General features: G+C 41.1%; 1 protein-coding gene across 3 annotated transcripts in view; it reads left to right on the top strand.

The window, feature by feature from the left end:
- The window catches only part of SYNJ2 (synaptojanin 2), a 573751-nt gene that overhangs the window by 351001 nt on the left and 202954 nt on the right, over window positions 1-19796 (top strand). For all 3 annotated transcript variants that reach the window (XM_073671522.1, XM_073671524.1, XM_073671525.1), the window contains one exon: window positions 8881-9046. In XM_073671522.1, coding sequence (XP_073527623.1) covers window positions 8881-9046 — 166 coding nt within the window. The remainder of the gene's footprint in view (window positions 1-8880; window positions 9047-19796) is intronic.

Below are 19796 nucleotides of genomic sequence, written 5' to 3'. Positions count from 1 at the left end.
ACCATGCCTAATCATTACTAGCAGCACCAGACAGTCCTTTCATATATTTTCAAAAGTTGTACTTCTATAATGCAATATAATTTTACAAAAATTTGTCAGGTGACGTAGTTACGCCTGATAAAAATTAGAAGTAATGCTAGAGTAAAGATAAAATATTAATTTTATTTGACACAAATTAAAATCATATTAAAACACAATACTGAAGCTGATTAATAGAAGACTTATGGGAGTCTACAGCAAAATATATTTAGCATGCCAAGGTATATTAGTTGATCATGAAACAGCCATATTTTTGTGTAATCGATTACCATTAATAAATGGATACTAAAAAGGAAAAATTATCCTATTCTCTTAAAGCATTATCATAATTGTACTTATGGCAAAAGCAGCCATATATAAAGGTATAGCGTAATTCACAATAAGGTATTTCTGGAACCTAGGAGAGAAAAGAAGCTATTAGGTGCCTATGCGCATCCTGATCATAAAGACTATATCAGCTTAGTAAATGTCCAACAATAGCAATGTATTTGGCATAAGTTTAATACAAAAAATAAACTGGAAATAAATATATTAATTATCATAAGAAAGGTAAGTACTAATCTGATAGAAAAGACAATCACTTTTAGCATTTCTATACTAATTAGAAGATCATTTTGACTTCAAACTTTGGGCTACACAAGGCTGCTATGCTAAAGGTGACTATCAAGTCTAAATGCACATATGCACCTTATAATCATGTATGCCTATTAACTCTTTTCTGTCATATTACTAATTACGGTATACCTTTTTATATGGCTGCTTTTGCTATAAGTACAATTAAGATAATGCTTTAAGACTGTGTAGGGGAGAAGGAGATTGGTAACCCTTAGTTGTCAGTGAGGCCTGGGATGCACATTTTACCTCGCTACTAATTGATTGTAACTATCAAGGACAGCTGCAGCTCTGAGAATTCCCTGCACTCTAGTAGATAACATTGTACAGAGGCTGTAATCATATAGGTAAGATCAGTTACTTGTCTCTGCTTACACCAGGTGCTATGCACACATTTCCAGGAGTAACAACAGAGGAACTGCACAACCCTCAGTCCAAAGACATGAATAAATATTAAGTATCTGAACTTCATAATTCTGTACATGATATGCATGAAAAGACAATCAAAGAAGAAATACTTGTTAGCAATAAATATCATTATCAAAAGAAAAAAACCCAATATCAACCTACTTGTTATACCTGTAATAGTCTACTAAAATAAAAAAGGCATCAGCCGCCCACATAGAAGTGACCTTACTCAATCAGCCGGACCCTAAACGCAGACTCATCACAGAACTTTTATCTAGTTAATTGAACGCGGTAACGACTGCATGGACTATTAGGTCCATCGCTAAAATGACTATGAGGCCACGTTCACACGTTCAGTAATAGGTCAGTAATTTACATCAGTATTTCTAAGCCAAAACCAGGAGCCGATGATCATAAGTGGTGATGTGTTTCTATTACACTTTTCCTCTGATTGTTCCACCCCTGGTTTTGGCTTAGAAATACTGATGTATAATAGTGACCAAATACTGACCGTGTGAATTTGGCCTAAGAATGTGTATGCAGAGCTATTGAATCATATGTGTGCTTTTGGGAGATATTTACACAGTGTTTTGTTTTGCAGCATTTTTTTCTGCACAGAAAAGTGTGTTGGCAGGAAGAACCCTGCATACATTATGTGCGTTTTTGATGCATTCAGTTCAGTGGGTACCAAATACAAACGATGAAAGAGTTTAAACGCTGCGGTTGTAAAATGAACGCATAGTAGCTGAAAAACGCAAAGAAAAAAACTTCAAATGAGATTTTAGAAATCACATTTATTTTGCTACTACTTTAAAATGCTGCATATTTTAAACAACAAAATAACGCATGGAAAAAAGCAGCAAAAAGCTTGTGACCAAGCTCTCATTCGGATTCCAGGTTTTTTTGTTTGTTTTTTAAAGATGACTATACAGGGTGGGCCATTTATATGGATACACCTAAATAAAATGGGAATGGTTGGTGATATCAACTTCCTGTTTGTGGCATATAAGTATATGGGAGGGGGAAAACTCTTCCAGATGGGTGGTGACCATGACGGCCATTTTGAAGTCGGCCATTTTGGATCCAACTTTATTTTTTTTGCAATGGGAAGAGGGTCATGTGACACATCAAACTTATTGAGAATTTCATAAGAAAAACAATGGTGTGCTTGGTTTTAACGTAACTTTATTCTTTCATGAGTTTTTTACAAGTTTATGACCACTTATAAAATGTGTTCAATGTGCTGCCCATTGTGTTGGATTGTCAATGCAATCCTCTTCTCCCACTCTTGACACACTGATAGCAACACAGCAGATGAAATGCTAGCACAGGCTTCCAGTATTCGTTGTTTCAGATGCTGCACATCGCGTATCTTCACAGCATAGACAATTGCCTTCACATGACTCCAAAGATAAAAGTCTACCGGGGTCAGAACGGGAGACCTTGGTGGCCATTCAACTGGCCCACGACAACCAATCCACTTTCCAGGAAAATGTTCATGTAGGAATGCTCAGACATGACACCCATAATGTGGTGGTGCACCATCTTCAGGGAACGTGCCATCTTCAGTGCATGAAGAGGGCAACACATCATCATGTAGCAATTTCAGATATCCAGTGCCTTTGAGGTTTCCATTAATGAAGAATGGCCCCATTATCTTTGTACCCCATATACCACACCATACCATCAAGATACAAGATGTGCAGCATCTGAAACAACTGATACTGGAAGCCTGTGCTAGCATTTCTTCTGCGGTGTTGCTATCAGTGTGTCAAAAGTGGGAGAAGAAGGTTGCATTGACAATCCAACACAATGGGCAGCACTTTGAACACATTTTATAAGTGGTCATAAACTTGTAAAAAAACTCATGAAAGAATAAAGTTACGTTAAGACCAAGCACACCATTGTTTTTCTTATGAAATTCTCAATAAGTTTGATGTGTCACATGACCCTCTTCCCATTGAAAAAAAATAAAGTTGGATCCAAAATGGCTGACTTCAAAATGGCTGCCATGGTCACCACCATCTGGAAAAGTTTTCCCCCTCCCATATACTAATGTGCAACAAACAGGAAGTTGATATCACCAACCATTACCATTTAATTTATGTATATCCATATAAATGGCCCACCCTGTAGAAACCACATAAAAAATCATCTAAACTGGCAGCATTTCTTACACCAGAAATGTTACTCCAGTCTTAGACTGCAGTAACATTTCTGGCAAGGTGCACAGAGGTGCCTCAGTAAATGAGCTGAATTCAATAAGTGGCTTGTGTCTCTTAAGGAATTCGGCACGTCTTTATTCCTTCACTCCCCTCATTAAGACTGGCTTGCAAAACTGCAGTCCTAATGAATTGGGACTTTTATCTTTGTATGAAATAAAGTACTATACTAAGCTATTACAAAACACAAGAAAAAAAGATAGAATAAAGTAAACCAGAAAAAGCAAGACAAAAGTACATCCTTTTTGGCTTCTGTTTGTTGAATGGAGCCCTATGCAGGGGGGTAGCTCCAATTTCTTCATGGTTTGCAGTCTCATACAGGCTTTGGAGACTAAGGGGCCCAAATGGTCCTTTAAGCCCATATGAGAGGACCAATACTATAGGGGCCCTGTTGGAGATTTTGCATTGGGGCCCTTGAACTTCAAGTTATACCACTGGCCCTCTGGATACATTTAGTCTTGTTGATAGCTTGTATGCCAAAAAAATAACTGCTAAGTGAAGACCACTAGCTTAATGTGAACGTCACCTAATTTCTGAGCCCATCATCCACAAAATTAACAGGCCATCTCAAATGGCAGATGCCATGAGTAATTATCAATAGGAGCGTCTCAGCCCGACACCTTGTCAGTTCTGGTACTCCTGCCCGCCTGAACATAGCTCCGCTCTGCTTCATGAACACTGTCATTTTGTAGCCACATTAGTATTTTCTCAGTAAATACTGGATGGGGCTGGCACCTATGTACCTGTGTGAATGACTGTTGTGACAATGATAAACTCTTCAGAGCAAACTCAGCAGTCAGGAGAATTAGAAGCTACTAATTATGATGTACAATACAAAGTTATATTGTGGTACCGTGTTAGCCAGAAAAATCGATGTAAATACTTATGCAAAAAATGACAAAAGTATTCTCGGAATGATACCTTTATTGGCTAACCAGAAAAAAATATATATATGCAAGCTTTCAGAGCACAGGGGCTCCTTCATCAGGCAAGATTACAAATGAATTCATAAGACAAAAGGCACAACATTTAAGAGATGTTACAGCAAGACATTTGTTCATGAGGTATAAGTTGTGATGCCTCCTACTGATAAGGTAGGGAGATCAAATGAGTTTTTTTGTTGCAAAACGAGAGGCCTTGGGAATGTTTAATTATCTGGAGGTGTGAATTGTGTCCATGAAGTGAATCATAAGCCCAGGTGTTATATTTAGTCCTGTTGTCAGTGAATTGAACAACATGGAATGCAGGACTCACTGCTACACAATGGTACACTGACAACAGCAGCCAAGCGGCCCATTTTATGACCTAGCAGACCAGCCCACTGGGCATCTGCCCAATAAGGGAAATTAGCAGTTCGGACCTGGTTCTGACCCACAGACACACATTTCTAATTACATATTTCAAAATGTTAAAAGCAAGTGTGCACAAACATTTAAAAATATGAAAATCTCGAACATCACATAGATTGTGGAGTAATCCATCTATCTATTAAGTCCTTTTGTAGCACTGATGCCCGGCGCCCCTGCATGGTGTTCCCTTCCCCCTCCATGCAAAGATGCTGGCTTAAGGCCCCGTCACACTAAGCGATGCAGCAGCGATCCCGACAATGATATGACCGGTCAGGGATCGTTGCTGCATCGCTAATACATCGCTGGTGAGCTGTCAAACAGGCATGCTCACCAAGGATCAGGGGAGCAGCGATATCGTGGAAAGAATCTTTCCACAATGTCCTGCTCCCGGTTACCAGCCTGCTGAAGCAGGAGCAGGCTGGTAACTATGGTAAACATCGGGTTACTAAGTGCGCGTGTGCCCCTAGTAACCCGATGTTTACCATGGATACCACTCTACGGTGCGCGGGAGGTTACCGTTCACCTTAGTAGAGTCGTATCCATGATAAACATCGGGTTACTAGGGGCACACGCGCACTTAATAACCCGATGTTTACCATAGTTACCAGCCTGCTCCTGCTTCAGCAGGCTGGTAACCGGGAGCAGGACATTGTGGAAAGATTCTTTCCACGATATCGCTGCTCTCCTGATCCTTGGTGAGCATGCCTGTTTGACAGCTCACCAGCGATGTATTAGCGATGCAGCAACGATCCCTGACCGGTCATATCATTGTCGGGATCGCTGCTGCATCGCTTAGTGTGACGGGGCCTTAAGCCAGCATCTTTGCATGGAGGGGGAAGGGAACACCATGCAGGGGCGCCGGGCATCAGTGCTACAAAAGGACTTAATAGATAGATGGATTACTCCACAATCTATGTGATGTTCGAGATTTTCATATTTTTAAATGTTTGTGCACACTTGCATGTTTATCATGGATACGACTCTGCTAAGGTGAACGGTAACCTCCCGCGCACCGTAGCAGAGTGGTATCCATGGTAAACAGCGGGTTACTAAGTGCGCGCGTGCCCCTAGTAACCCGATGTTTACCATGGATACCAGCCTGATCGTTGGTCCCGCTGGTCACACACAGCGATGTGTGCTGTCCAGCGGGAGAGCAACGACCAAAAAATGGTCCAGGACACTTTGCAGCGATCAGTGACATCACAGCAGGGGCCTGATCGTTGCAAAGTGTCACACACAGCGACATCGCTGGTGAGGTCGCTGTTGCGTCACCAAAACCGTGACACAGCAGTGATCTCGCTAGCGATATCGCTATGTGAGACGGGGCTTTACTCACCACCCTGGTCCTGTGCTTCCTGGTATGCATGCCAAACTCTGCTCCAGCGGGGCACCTAGTGCACACACATGCCCGCTCCCCTGCTCTTAAAGGAACAGCGCGCACATTTGCTAAATACTCCCAGCTGACAGCTGGGGGGCATTTAGTTAAAGTCCTCACCTGCAAGGTGTTTCCCAGTCAATAGCTTGGAGACATCTTGTATAAAAGGCACCATCCCCAATAGGGAGGTGACTGAGCAATCCCTATAGTTATGTTAGGTCGTTTGGTGTGCAATATAAATTGAAAAATCTCTTTGCAAAAGGTCCCACACTAGTTTATAAATCCTATTATAACTTTTATTTCCAAAGTTAAAATAGGAAGATCCAACTAGACTTCAGACATACACATACACCAAAAAGTGATACACATAACACCATTAAAAAAAACAATATTACGGTTTATCTAAATCTCTAGATATCCCTTAGGGAAACACTGACCCTTACCCTGCCTAGCAGCGGAGGTGGCACCCTATGGGAATAACGTTTTGGCGCCCCCACTCCACGACAGCTCACCCCAAGATGCCTTGGATGCCCCTAGTCTGGTAACGCTATCTATTTAATTGGGGAAGCCCTAACTTAGACAGAGATCACTCCTAAGATATTAAGGGTAAGTAGATAGACAAACTTTGATAACACATCATAGATTAATTCATGGATCAATTTGATTGCACACCCCTGTTGGCCTAAAATCACTTACTATATCCAGAAATATTTATAGAAAAGTGATCAAAAGTGCTTAGTGCTTTTTGATAGTATTAATTAGATTATACATAAGATTTCAGTGGACCAGATGCTCCAGCTGGTGAGTTTAGAGAGAGTGATATATAATCACATACCATGATTCAACAGATCAAAAATAAATATACAAAGTGAAACTGATAGTCATCGGGGTGTCATAGTGTCATAGCTGGAGAGTTTAGAGAGAGTCTGGAGATAAATGTTTTTGTATTTGACTTGCACACCATGATTTTACGGGCATGTCCCATTATTAAACCATCTATGAATTATGGGAATGCATATTCATTGTTTATTTGAAGGTCAGTGGCATTAAAACTGACCCACTGGAAGTGGTTGGCAACTAAGGGGAGGATACTCTATATGATGTGCTCTATAAAAAAGAGTGTATGGAACCTGTCAGATATGCATCCAACATCAATCATATCTACCTGTCATTCGGCCTCCTGAAGAGCTGGCAGGGTGAAACGCGTAGAGGCGCTATACTGGATCACTATGACACCCCAATGAGTATCAGTTTCACTTTGTATATTTATTTTTGATCTGTTGAATCATGGTATATGATTATATATCGCTTGGGGGAGACTCTCTCTAAACTCTCCAGCTGGAGCATCTGGTCCATTGAAATCTTGTGTAACATTATCTGTATACTCTAATTAATACTATCAAAAAGCACTCCTGAGACCAAAGCACAGATTTCCACTGGTCTAATGTCCATTCCTTCTGTTCTTTATCCCAAACAAGTCTCTTCTGCTTGTTGCCTGTCCTTAGCAGTGGTTTCCTAGCAGCTATTTTACCATGAAGGCCTGCTGCACAAAGTCTCCTCTTAACAGTTGTAGAGATGTGTATGCCTCTAGAACTCTGTGTTGCATTGACCTGGTCTCTAATCTGAGCTGCTGTTAACCTGCGATTTCTGAGGCTGGTGACGCGGATAAACTTATCCTCAGAAGCAGAGGTGACTCTTGGTCTTCCTTTCCTGGGGCGGTCCTCATGTGAGCCAGTTTCTTTTTAGCACTTAATGGTTTTTGCAACTGCACTTGGGGACACTTTCAAAGTTTTCCCAATATTTCAGACTGACTGACCTTCATTTCTTAAAGTAATAATGGCCACTCGTTTTTCTTTACTTAGCTGCTTTTTTCTTGCCATAATACAAATTCTAACAGTCATCAAGAGAATGCCAAGAGTGTACAAAGCAGTCATCAAAGCAAAAGGTGGCTACTTTGAAGAGCCTAGAGTATAAGACATATTTTCAGTTGTTTCACACTTTTTTGTTAAGTATATAATTCCACATGTGTTAATTCATAGTTTTGATGCCTTCAGTGTGAATGTACAATTTTCATAGTCATGAAAATACAGAAAAATCTTTAAATGAGAACGTGTGTCCAAACTTTTGGTCTGTACTGTATATATTGTCATATATCGCTCTGTATGTCACTCACCTCTTTGGCCTGTCAGTATTCTCTTGGTAGTTACATCTCTTGTTCCCGGTGGGAACTTTTTTCCAGTTATTTGCTCTGTACATTGTAAGTCTGCCTGTATCACGTTATATTGTACAACGGGTTTGCATTTCCCATTATACTTTATTAATATTATTATTATGATTATTATTATTACTATGATGATCTGTGTTATAGTGGGTACATGAAGTGTGGAATGTTATTGAGCAATTGGACTGCTAATAAGTAAAAAGGAACTAGTATTTGTTTTTATGCAACTTAACGTTCCTTGTATGGTGTGGTACTTATTGTCACTTTCTCCTTATAAGAGTATATTTTTTTTAATGATCCTTTTGTGAAAGATATTTTTCTCAATAAAATGTAACATTTTATATATGTCCCTATAAGGGCGCATTTGCTTCCATTTTTCCTTTTGGGTATTCGAATAGCTACAGATGGCGGTAGCCTGCCTCTCTCCTGCTCAGGCCTAGTCGCAGTCGCTTTCTCTGCAACTGCGATTGTTACGCCCTTCTTTTTACAATATTAGATGTAGATGATGGGATATGCAACATCACTGGAATGGCATGGGAGCAGAAGGTAAGTGTGTTATTTTTATATTACACGGGGGACTGCTTGTAAAACATGAAGAGAGAGGCGCTTTCAAAGTATTCTAATATATTTGACAATTTTTATTGTGTCTTAAAGGTTGGCAAAATCAAAGATGGAGCTCGTACGGTTTCTAGGACAATTCAGACAAACTTTTTTGATGGTGCAAAGCAGGAGGCTATTGACCTACTTCTCGTGGGAGATTATTACAGCGATGAATATGCAGACAAAGGGCGGATGATAATGGACAGCTCTGCTCTGCTTGGTAAATCTAATGATTTCTAATCATTCATCTATGATCCTTCCAATAGTTGTAATAAATCTGATGAACTTGGTGTAAGTAATGCTACTGTAGTGACATTTTTTAAATGAAATAGAGGCAATTGTGTAGAAGAAAAACGACACCTTTTGTTTGAAACATTGGTCATTGTCGTTTCAATTTTTAAGAGAATAGTTTGGCTGTTCCTACCATCTTAACATCTTAAAACTACACTTTAACCCCTTCACACCGCTGCCCTTTTCTGTTTTTTGCGCTTTAGTTTTTTTGCTCCTCTTCTTCCCAGAGCCATAACTCTTTTATTTTTCAGTCAATATGGCCGTTTAAGTGCTTGTTTTTTGCAGAACGCGTTGCACTTTTGATCAACACCATTGGTTTTACCACATCGTTTACTAGAAGATTCCAAGAGTGGTGAAATTGCAAAAAAAAGTGCAATTCCACAATTGTTGTTTTTTTTTACCACGTTCACTGAATGCTAAAACTGACCTGCCATTATTATTCTCCAGGTCATTATGAGTTCGTAGACACTAAACGTGAATAGGTTCTTTTTTAGTTAAGTGGTGAAAAAAAATCCAAAGTTTGTTTTTAAAAAAAAAAAAAGTTGTCATTTTCCAAGACCCGTAGCGTCTCCATATTTCAGGATCTGAAGCTGTGTGAGGGCTTATTTTTTTCTCCACGTTGAGCTGACGTTTTTATTGATAACATTGTGGGGTATGTTTTGATCATCCTCTATTGCAGTGTTGCAGCGACTAAAAAGACGTAATTTTGTTTTTCTCCCCTGTTACGCCGTTTACCAATCAGATTAATTCTTTTTATATATTAATATATCATTCGATTCTGAACGTGGTGATACCACATATGTGTATATTTGATTTGTTTTAATTGATTTATTTTGAATTGGGCAAAAGGGGGGTGATTTGAACTTTTTCTATAATTTTTATTTTTTAATATTTTTAAAAACATTTTTTTTTACTTTTCATATGCTTCAGTAGTCTCCATGGGAGACTAGAAGATGCGATCATCAGATCGCCTGTGTTACGCAATGCGGGGCTTCGGCCCTGCTGTGCATAGCTAAAATGCTCACTTACTATCAGCGGCGACCGCTGGGCAGCTCTCATAGCATCCCGGCAATGACAACTGCAGGGGTCTCCTGCAGACCCTGGATTGTCATGCCAACTTATCGGCGACCTGTGATCATGTGACATGGGCGGGATTAGTGACGCACTTCTGGCATGGCGATGTTAAATGCCCCCGTCGAAGATTGCCAGCGGCATTTAACATGTTAACAGCCGCAAGTGGATCGCGATTTCTCCCTCGGCTGTTAGGTGCACATGACAGATGATCAGTTCAGCTGTCATGTCCCCGTAAAGATGCAGGCTCATCGCCAGAGCCCGCATCAAAGGGGGAGACACGCCTTGTGCCGTACATGTACGGTGCATTTTGTGAAAGAGTTAAAGGGAATCTGTTAGTAGGATCAACCCTCCTAAGCCGTCTATATGGGCATGTAGGTCAATCCGATGTCCAGAGAAATCCACATTTTCTTAAATGCAAATTGAGCTATTAAAGAGAACCTCATGTCCCCAAATGCTATTAACCTGCAGATATGGGATTAATCTGCAGGTTAATAGTGTTGTAAAGCAGTGCTGTCAGCAATGTATTAGTGGAGAGCCGGCTATCAGTTAGTGCCGGGGCGCGGTTACAGCCGCCGTTCACTGTGTACTGAGTGGTGACTGAAACCGCACGTCTATGACTGAAAACTGTTGGGTGTCGGGGGGAATAAAGTTAATTTCCTGCAATGTTTTAGAACACTATTAACCTGCAAATTTATCTCATCTCCTAGTGCTTCAGCTTCCATCAAACAGACAGTCAGTGTTGGGGGTGAGGGCAAAGCTGTTATCACTGCCAATGTTTTTGCAATTAGACAAGGTTCTGCAGCAGAACTGCCAGCATTATAAGAGGACAAGTCCTACTGCAAATGTTTGTAATGAGACAAGTTTTACTTTTGCTCTACTGTACTGTGTTAGTCCTCATCGCACTGCAGAACTTTGTGTAGAGCAGACTGTCATCTCATGATAATACAAAACCCATTTCTTGTAATAAAAAACACAATAACACAGGTGTGGATAAAAAATGGCCTTGAAGTTTATTTTGAGTAACTTTATTAATAAATATAATATTAATAACCAACAAATAATTAACATACCAATAAATAATTCCAATCCACCCAGCATTCACTGGGCGATTTTCCAACTAGCCTGACTTTGAAGAGGAATGGCCCCCCCAAAAAACAACACAGCCATTTTTCGATAATAGACTGTAAGTCTAAATTAACCTCTTTGCAACCCATGCTGTATTTGTACGCACATTTGCGATCCCCCCGTTCAGTGAGGGCTGCTGCGCTGAGCCCTCACTGAACCAAGCACATGTCAGCTGATTCTTACAGCTGACATGTGCCCGCAACAGCCGCGGGTGGAATCGCAATCCACCCGCGGCTGTTAACATGTTAAATGCCGCTGTCAATCTCCGACAGCGGCATTTAACGCGCGCTTCCGGGTAGTGCGTCATAAGCCCCGCCCATCGGCGACCCCGTCACGTGATCGCGGGTCACCGATGGGTGGGCATGACAACCCAGGGTCTGCAGCAGACGCCTGTGGTTGTCATGATCTGGTCGCTATGAGCGCCACCTAGTGGTCAGCGCTCATAGCACAGGACCATTTCTGCTGCATGCTGGGGATCTGCTCGTCCCCTGTATGTAGCAGAGCCGATCGGATACTTGCTGCTTCTAGTCTCCTATAGAGACTATTGAAGCAAGCAACAAGTGAAAAAAAAAACGTTTTTAAAAATATTAAAAGAATTAAAAAAATATAAAAGTTAAAATCACCCCCCTTTCGCCCCATTCAAAATAAAATATATAAAAAAAAAACCTACATAGACATATTTGGTATCGCCGCGTTCAGAATCGCCCGATCTATCAATATAAAAAAAGAATTAATCCGATCAGTAAACGGCGTAACGAGAAAAAAATTCTAAACGCCAGAATTACGTTTTTTGGTCACCGCAAAATTGCAATAAAATGCAGTAACGGGCGATCAAAACATCGGATCTACCCCAAAATGGTATCAATAAAAACGTCAGCCCGGCGCGCAAAAAATAAGCCCTCACCCAGCCCCAGATCCCGAAAAATTGAGACGCTACAGGTCTCGGAAAATGGCGCTAATTTTGGAATTTTTTTTCACCACTTAAATATAAAAGAACCTATACATGTTTGGTGTCTACGAACTCGTAATGACCTGGAGAATAAGAATGGCAGGTCAGTTTTAGCATTCAGTGAACCTGGTAAAAAAAAATAAATAAAAAACAACTGTGGTATTGCACTTTTTTTGCAATTTTACCGCACTTGCAATTTTTTTCCCGTTTTCCCGTACACGATATGGTAAAACTAGTAATGGCGTTGAAAAGTACAACTCGTTCCGCAAAAAATAAGCCCTCACACGGCCATATTGATCAAAAAATAAAAACGCTATGGCTCTGGGAACAAGGGGAGCAAAAAACGAAAAAACAAAAACAGAAAAAGCTCTGGTCCTTAAGGGGTTAAAAATGTCCAGACCAATATCTGACAGATGAACTAGATCCCTACGGTATAAACCTGGGGTAAAGCCTTCCAGGTCTATATGTCTGAATGAAAAACCGTTTAACAAAAGCATGAATTTTTCCATGCTCCTGTTAACCCTCTTCCTGATTCTTTCCATAAAACGAAGGTTGTTAGATGACCAAATTAATCTGGGAATAATCTCAGAAAAAACAAAGCAAGAATGATAAAATTCGGTCTTAAATAATGAAAGATCCCTCCGCATAAATGATAAAAGATCCAATGTGTTGATCTTTCCGAGATCATTCCCCCCAAGGTGAAAAACAATTACCGTGTATTCCGGCGTATAAGACGACTTTTGAAGACTGAAAAATCTTCTGTCTAGTCTGGGGTCGTCTTATACGCCGGTAATGCTTTTGAACTTTCAGAAATTGACATGCGGGGATACTCTGGGGGTGTTAATAAGCTGCCGTGGCCGTATCCCTGCCATGTCGGAGTTAATATAAGGTGGAGGGAGTTAAAATATGGTGGCGGTAGGTCCAGACGGTCAGCGCTTCTGTGCTGAAACGGACACATCGCTGCGTATTCCCAGCTCCGGACACAGCGCAGGGCTTCTGTGCCGACAGCTTTCACTTGTCACAGAAGCGCTGCGCTGTGTCCGGAGCTGGGAAGTTCGCATCGCTTCTGTGACAATATATGAAAAGCCGGCAATTCAGCAGCGGCATAAGCCGGCACCCGACAATTTAGAATAGAAAGAATAGAGCTTCACACATAGATTAGATAGATAGAAACATGTCAGTCACATATATATGAAGTACAGTGACAGTATTGCTTACTGTACTTGTCATTTAGTGTAAAGGATTTATTAAAACAAATAATAGTGTTTTCATGCACCGTCTCTTTAAAAAAGCCGGCCGGCAATTCAGCAGCGGTACCCGACAATTTATAACAGACAGAATAGAGCATCACACATAGATTAGATAGATAGAAACATGTCAGTCACATATATATGAAGTACAGTGACAGTGCTGGTTACTGTACTTGTCATCTAGTGTTAAAATAACGGATTTATAAAAAAAAAAATTGGCGTGGGGTTCCCCTTAATTTTAGTCTCTAGCGGAGGTTAAGCAGACAGCTGGGGCAAATGTTTGAAGCCTGGGAAGGGGGTAATACCCACGGAGCTTCCCAGGCTACTAATATCAGCCCCCAGCTGAATACCTAGCCTTTACTAGCTATTAAAATGGGGGAACCCCCCCCAAAAAAATAACGTGGGGTCCCCCCTATTTTAATAGCTAGCAAAGGCTAGGCAGACAGCTGGAGGCTGATATTAATAGCCCAGGAAGGGTGCCATGAATATTGGCCCCCTCCCAGGCTAGAAACACCAGCCGTCAGCCGCCCCAGAAATGGCGCATCCATAGGATGCGCCAAATCTGGCACTTAGCCTCGCTCTTCCCACTGCCCTGTAGCGGTGGCAGTGGGGTAATAGGGCTGGGGTTGATGTCAGCTTATAATGCCAGCTGACATCAAGCCCAGGTTAGTAATGGAGAGGCGTCTATAAGACACCCCCATTACTAACCCCATAGTCAAAGTTAAAAAAACCACAAACACCCAGAATAAAGTCCTTTAATTGAAATAAAGACACAATCCTTTATTGTTCTAAATTAAACCATACTTACCATCACGCCCATTCCAGCTGAAGCCAACGATCTCCTGCAATAAAAGTAAAATAATAAAGCAACCTCATCCTTACCTCTCCATGGTTCCCACGACAGCTTCAGCTCTGCTACATCGAGATGACAGGCTGGACCGCAGCAGAACACTGCCATCCAGCCTGTCATCCCGCAGACACTGAGAAGCGCAGGCTTGCTTGCGCTCTGCAGTGTCTGGCTGTGACGGCATCCACATGAGCCGACAATGAACTCAGCTCACCTCCTGGACGTCCGTCACTGACAGCGTGGGAAACTTCTACTGCGCATGCGGGGAGCAGGAGAATTTTCCCACGCTGTCAGTGACGTGCATGAGGTGAGCCGAGTTCATTGGACATGATCTCGGCTCATCTGGATGCCGTCACAGTCAGACACTGAGGAGCACAAGCAAGCCTGCGCTTCTCAGTGTCTGCCGCATGGCAAGCTGAACGGCAGCGTTCTGCTGCGGTGCAGCCTGTCATGTGAATGTAGCAGAGCTGGACCCGTCCTGGGAACCATGGAGAGGTAAGGATGAGGTTGCTTTATTATTTTACTTTTATTGCAGGAGATCGTTGGCTTCAGCTGGAATGGGCGTGATGGTAAGTATGGTTTAATTTAGAACATTAAAAAATTGTGTCTTTATTTCAATTAAAGGACTTTATTCTGGGTGTTGTGTTTTTTTTAATTACTTTACTAGAAATTCATGGTGTTCATGTCTAATATTGGCGTGACCCCATGAATTTCGGGCTTAGGGCCAGCTGATAATGCCAAGCTGGCCTTAACCCCTTTATTACCCAGTGAGCCACCGCACCAGGGCCCTGGATGAGTTGGGTACAGCGCCAGAAGATGGCGCTTCTATGAACGCGCCATTTTCCGGGGTGGCTGCGGACTGCAATTTGCAGCGGGTGGGGCCCAGAAAGCTTGGGCCTCCCTGCGCTGCAGATTCCAGTCCCCAGCTGCCTAGTTGTACCTGGCTGGACACAAAAATAGGGCGAAGCCCCACGTATTTTTTTTTTAAATTATTTCATGAAATAATTTAAAAAAAAAGGGCTTCCCTATATTGTTGTGTCCGGCCAGGTACAAATAGGCAGCTGGTGGTTGGGGGCAGCCCGTTCCTGCCTGCTGTACCTGGCTGGACACAAAAATATGGCGAAGCCCCACGTCAACATTTTTGGGAAAAATTAATTACAAAATTAATAATTTAGGGACTGCATCTTTATTAACCCCTCAATTGTCATTTAGTGTTAAAATAAAGGATTTTTTAAAAAGAAAATTGGCGTGGGATCCACCATCATTATAGTCTCTAGCGGAGGTTAAGCAGACGGCTGGGGCAGATGTTTGAAGTCTGGGAAGAGGGTAATACCCACGGAGCTTCCCAGGCTACTAATATCAGCCCCCAGCTGAATACCTAGCCTTTACTAGCTATTAGAATGGGGGACCCCCCCAAAAAATGACGTGGGGTCCCCCCTATTTTAATATGTTTATGAGTGACAGTTTTCCTGCTATATACCTGCATGTCATAAGAATTTAAATTAAAAAAGGACCATGTTAAATTCAAATCTGTTTTTTTTAAATTTTTACCGGTGTTTGGTATGCGTTGGAAAAGGGGTAGTCTTATACGGTGAATATATCCTAAACTCTATATTTTAACAGGAAAGTAGGGGGGTCGTCTTATACACCAGGTCGTCTTATACGCCGGAATATACGGTAAATCAGGGTATGGCCACTTTAGCGCTAAAATCCTCATTTCATCTAGCAAGTTTTTCCACTTTATCCCTCTGACGCCATGCCACCAGATTTCAGCTGAAGAAGGGTGAAACGACAAGTTCTTTGAATAAGACCTGAGTGCTGCTCTCTTTTCAGCCCAAAATACGAATGAGTGTCCCACAATCCATATAACGATTAGGATCTAAAAGATGAATTCAAACATTAATGACTGTAAAGATTTGGACGAACATACAATTTAAATCTGTTCGATTCCCATCTGCCCAGTTTCATAATCCGCTCGTCGCGTAAGCCCAATTGGGACGCCTCAGTTGCAGCTCCTATACGAAAGGAGTGGGAAGAAATCTTCAAATTAGATTTCCCAATCTTATTCAAGCATCTTTTAAGTACTGGATTAAATTGAAAAACCGTGGCAGGGAAGCCATTAGTATGGGTGAATAAAGGGCCAGGGCCTCGAATCCTTAGTGTCAGACATTTTTTAATGTTATTTACGGGGCAAATGGAAGAATCTATTATAGCGTTGAGTCTAATTGACGAACCTCTGCCTAATTGGTCTGTTTTTGAATGTCTAATAAACAAATTAATGCTATTGTCAATTAACTCGACATCTTCAAAAAACAGACCTGAAGGCACGGTGTTCTTGTAAGAAACTACTTCTCCTACCCGTAATGCAGCAAAAAATGCTAGAGAAAATGCTGTGTTAAATAAACACGCTTCAATTATATCTGAACATACCGAATAAAGAGCTAAGCACAACTCTTTAAGCAAGGAAAAGGAAATAGGACGCCTATTGTCCGGAGTTAAATTATTCATTTTAAAGCCCTTTAAAAATTGACTAACTGGAAATAAACCTGACAAAGGAGTCTTTCCAGCTAATTTAAAAAAAAATGACACCCCTGCCATTGTTTTTGAAAGTGCTGAATAGCATAGACCCTTTTAATCAAATGTTCAGCGAATTTTAAGGTTGAATCAGGACGAGATTCACCGTAATTAAAATTATTTCTAGTGCAAAAAATTATCCATTTATGCCAGCTACTGAATAATCGGTCCATGTTCTGTTGGCTAAGGACTTTTCGATAAAATGCGGTATCACTCCCAAATCAAATCCCATAGCTGAGGTGGGCAATACGTTCCTGTCACGTCTGCTTCCGGCACCTTTTGGAAAAATTCCGACCACTGGCGATGACAAATAAATTGGGAAATTATTGGATCCTTGCTAGAAGAATAAGACGCTTTTATCCATAAATTGAGCTTTAAGCATAATAAAACCAACGATCTCAAAATCCTAGAAGCACATTTATTTTTTGACGATAGCGTATTCAATGAGAAAACTAAACCCTGATTAACAGAGGAAATTAAAATCCTTGAATTTTGAATTAATGAGCCCCAAATAGAGATGGTACATAGATTGAAAATAAATCCAGGACCTTCTGGTTTAGGGTGACTCGTTTGGAACACCATATCTGAGGCCAGAATTTGGCTGCCCAATGAGAGATGAATAATATACCGAAACCTTTTTTCTTATCTGCAAAAAAATGATAAAGGTATACTATCAGCAGATAAAAAGGCATTCTGCCAACAAGTCCAGCAATTAAAGTTAGCGAGGAAGCTCAGCCAAATCCTCAGGTCCTTTTTGGCATCGGAGGAGAGCCTAATATGAGAGCCCGGAGAAGTAAGTCCCGCTGTGGCTTCATATAAGCGTTTTGAAAAAAACATACCCATTGGAATAATTCTCAGAGCAAAGTTCAACATTCCCAATAGGGACTGTAATTCTTTTAAAGTAACTTTTTCTTTATCAATGCAGGTTGCTATAGCGCTGCAGAGTCTATTAAAATACCCAAAAACTCCAAAGACGTACATGGATATACCGTCTTTCCATTGGCTAATGGGATACCAAAATCATGGCAGATAGCAAAAAATCTCTCCAGTAACTTTAAACAACCATTTGTATTATGTGTTCCTAGAAACAAAAAGTCGTCTAAGTAGTGTAAAATCCCACCCTCTAACATACCGTATTGAACGACCCAATGTAAAAATGACGAAAAACTCTCAAAATAAAAACAAGAAAGAAAAAAACCCATGGGCAGGCACTTATCAAAAAAATATTGATTATCTAAACAAAAACCGAGAGAATTAAAACCGTTAGGGTCTACTGGGAGTATTCTGAATGCAGATTTAATATCTGACTTAACCATAAGAGCACCTTTTCCCAATGACCTGAGCATGTCAATAGCCTCATCAAAAGAAGCATACTTTACTGAGCATAATTTCTTATTCACTGAATCATTTAAAGATGACACTTGAGGATAAGAAAGATGGTGGATTAACCTATAAGATCTCGAATCTTTTTTTGGAACTACACCGAGTGGAGAAATCCTAAAATTAGCAAACGGGGGAGAATCAAAAGGACCGGCTACTCTACTAAATTGAACTTCTTTATATATTTTTTCTTTAGCTACATCATACAATTTTATTAAAGAAGGTAAATTACTAACTATATTACAACCAGAACCCTGAAATGGTGGAACAAAAAAACCTCTTGAAAAACCGCAAAAAATTAAGTTACTGCTCAACCGATCTGGGTAAATGTCTAACCACGGTAGCATTTTTTGCAATATCACTGGAGTCAATGCTCTTTGCATTACTGTCTCTGAAATTAATCTGTTGGCTCTGATTTTGCTTCTTAAAGCACTTTGACATTGGATGGGATCCTCCACAAAATGAGCATTCGTGGCGAAAGCGGCAGTTATTGAGCCATTTACCAGATGCCTCATTAAAAGCGAAACAAACACCTTTTTTACTAGTGCTGTTCAAACTAGTCCTAAGTGATGGAGTCCTCTGGGGGAGCATGAGATTGATCCATAGGCCAATATCTTTGCTCCCCAGCACAAATTTGGATAAACTGCCAGCTTTTGCCTTAAAGCTTCATCATAAGATAGCCAGGCCATGCCGCCAAAATTACGATATGCTTCCAAGATAATATCAATATGTTGAAATAAACCTGAACAAAGTTTTGGATATCTTTCACCCAGAACAGCTGAATAAATAGCAAAAGCCTGAAGCCAATTATTAAAAGATCTGTGCGTATTACGCTTTTTCTCTTCTGCCTCAGGCTTCTCATCTTTCTTATCATATTTAATCAGCTGTTCTTTTGCTGAGGGCAGTAAGGAGAAAGTATCAATGTAATCCCTACTCCAAATCTTTTCTTTCAAAGAAGCACTTAAATGAAAGCCGAAAGGGGAGGCTCACATGTAAGCTCTTCTTTAAGATGTATCTCAGGTAAACCTGGCTTTATATTAAAATTTACTCTCATGTTAGTAATGTTTTGTGAAGTACTAGGGGGAACAGTACTAACTGACGTGCCTAATATTTCCCCTAATACCTCAATTAAAATGTTCCTAACATCAGTGTGGGGAACAGACAGGGGGACATGGATGTTCTCACCCCTTCCTTTATCGGCTGGACCCTGGAAGATGTCCTGATGGATGCCAGCACTCGAGCCCTGCGACTGGGGCAAGTGCGGCATGTGAGGAGCTGCGCTGTCATCATCTTCTTCCTCTTCCTCCGAGTCGGTTGCTGGGGACCTCCATGACATAAATACAGCTTTGTCAGCCCGCAGCCTCAGTGATGCAGCCAAAGGGGGAATCTCCTGCATCGAATATCCCTTGGCCGCCGCAATGCTTTTTTGCTTGCAGCGGCTAGATGCGTCCCCAGCAGGTCCACGCGCCGCTGGCACCTC

The sequence above is a fragment of the Phyllobates terribilis genome, unplaced genomic scaffold (genome assembly GCF_046119375.1).
Source record: "Phyllobates terribilis strain yellow unplaced genomic scaffold, ASM4611937v1 Scaffold_3__8_contigs__length_932513732, whole genome shotgun sequence".
NCBI lineage: Eukaryota > Metazoa > Chordata > Amphibia > Anura > Dendrobatidae > Phyllobates > Phyllobates terribilis.
The sequence above is the reverse complement of the archived record's forward strand: the minus strand, read 5'-3'. Positions and strand labels throughout refer to the sequence as shown.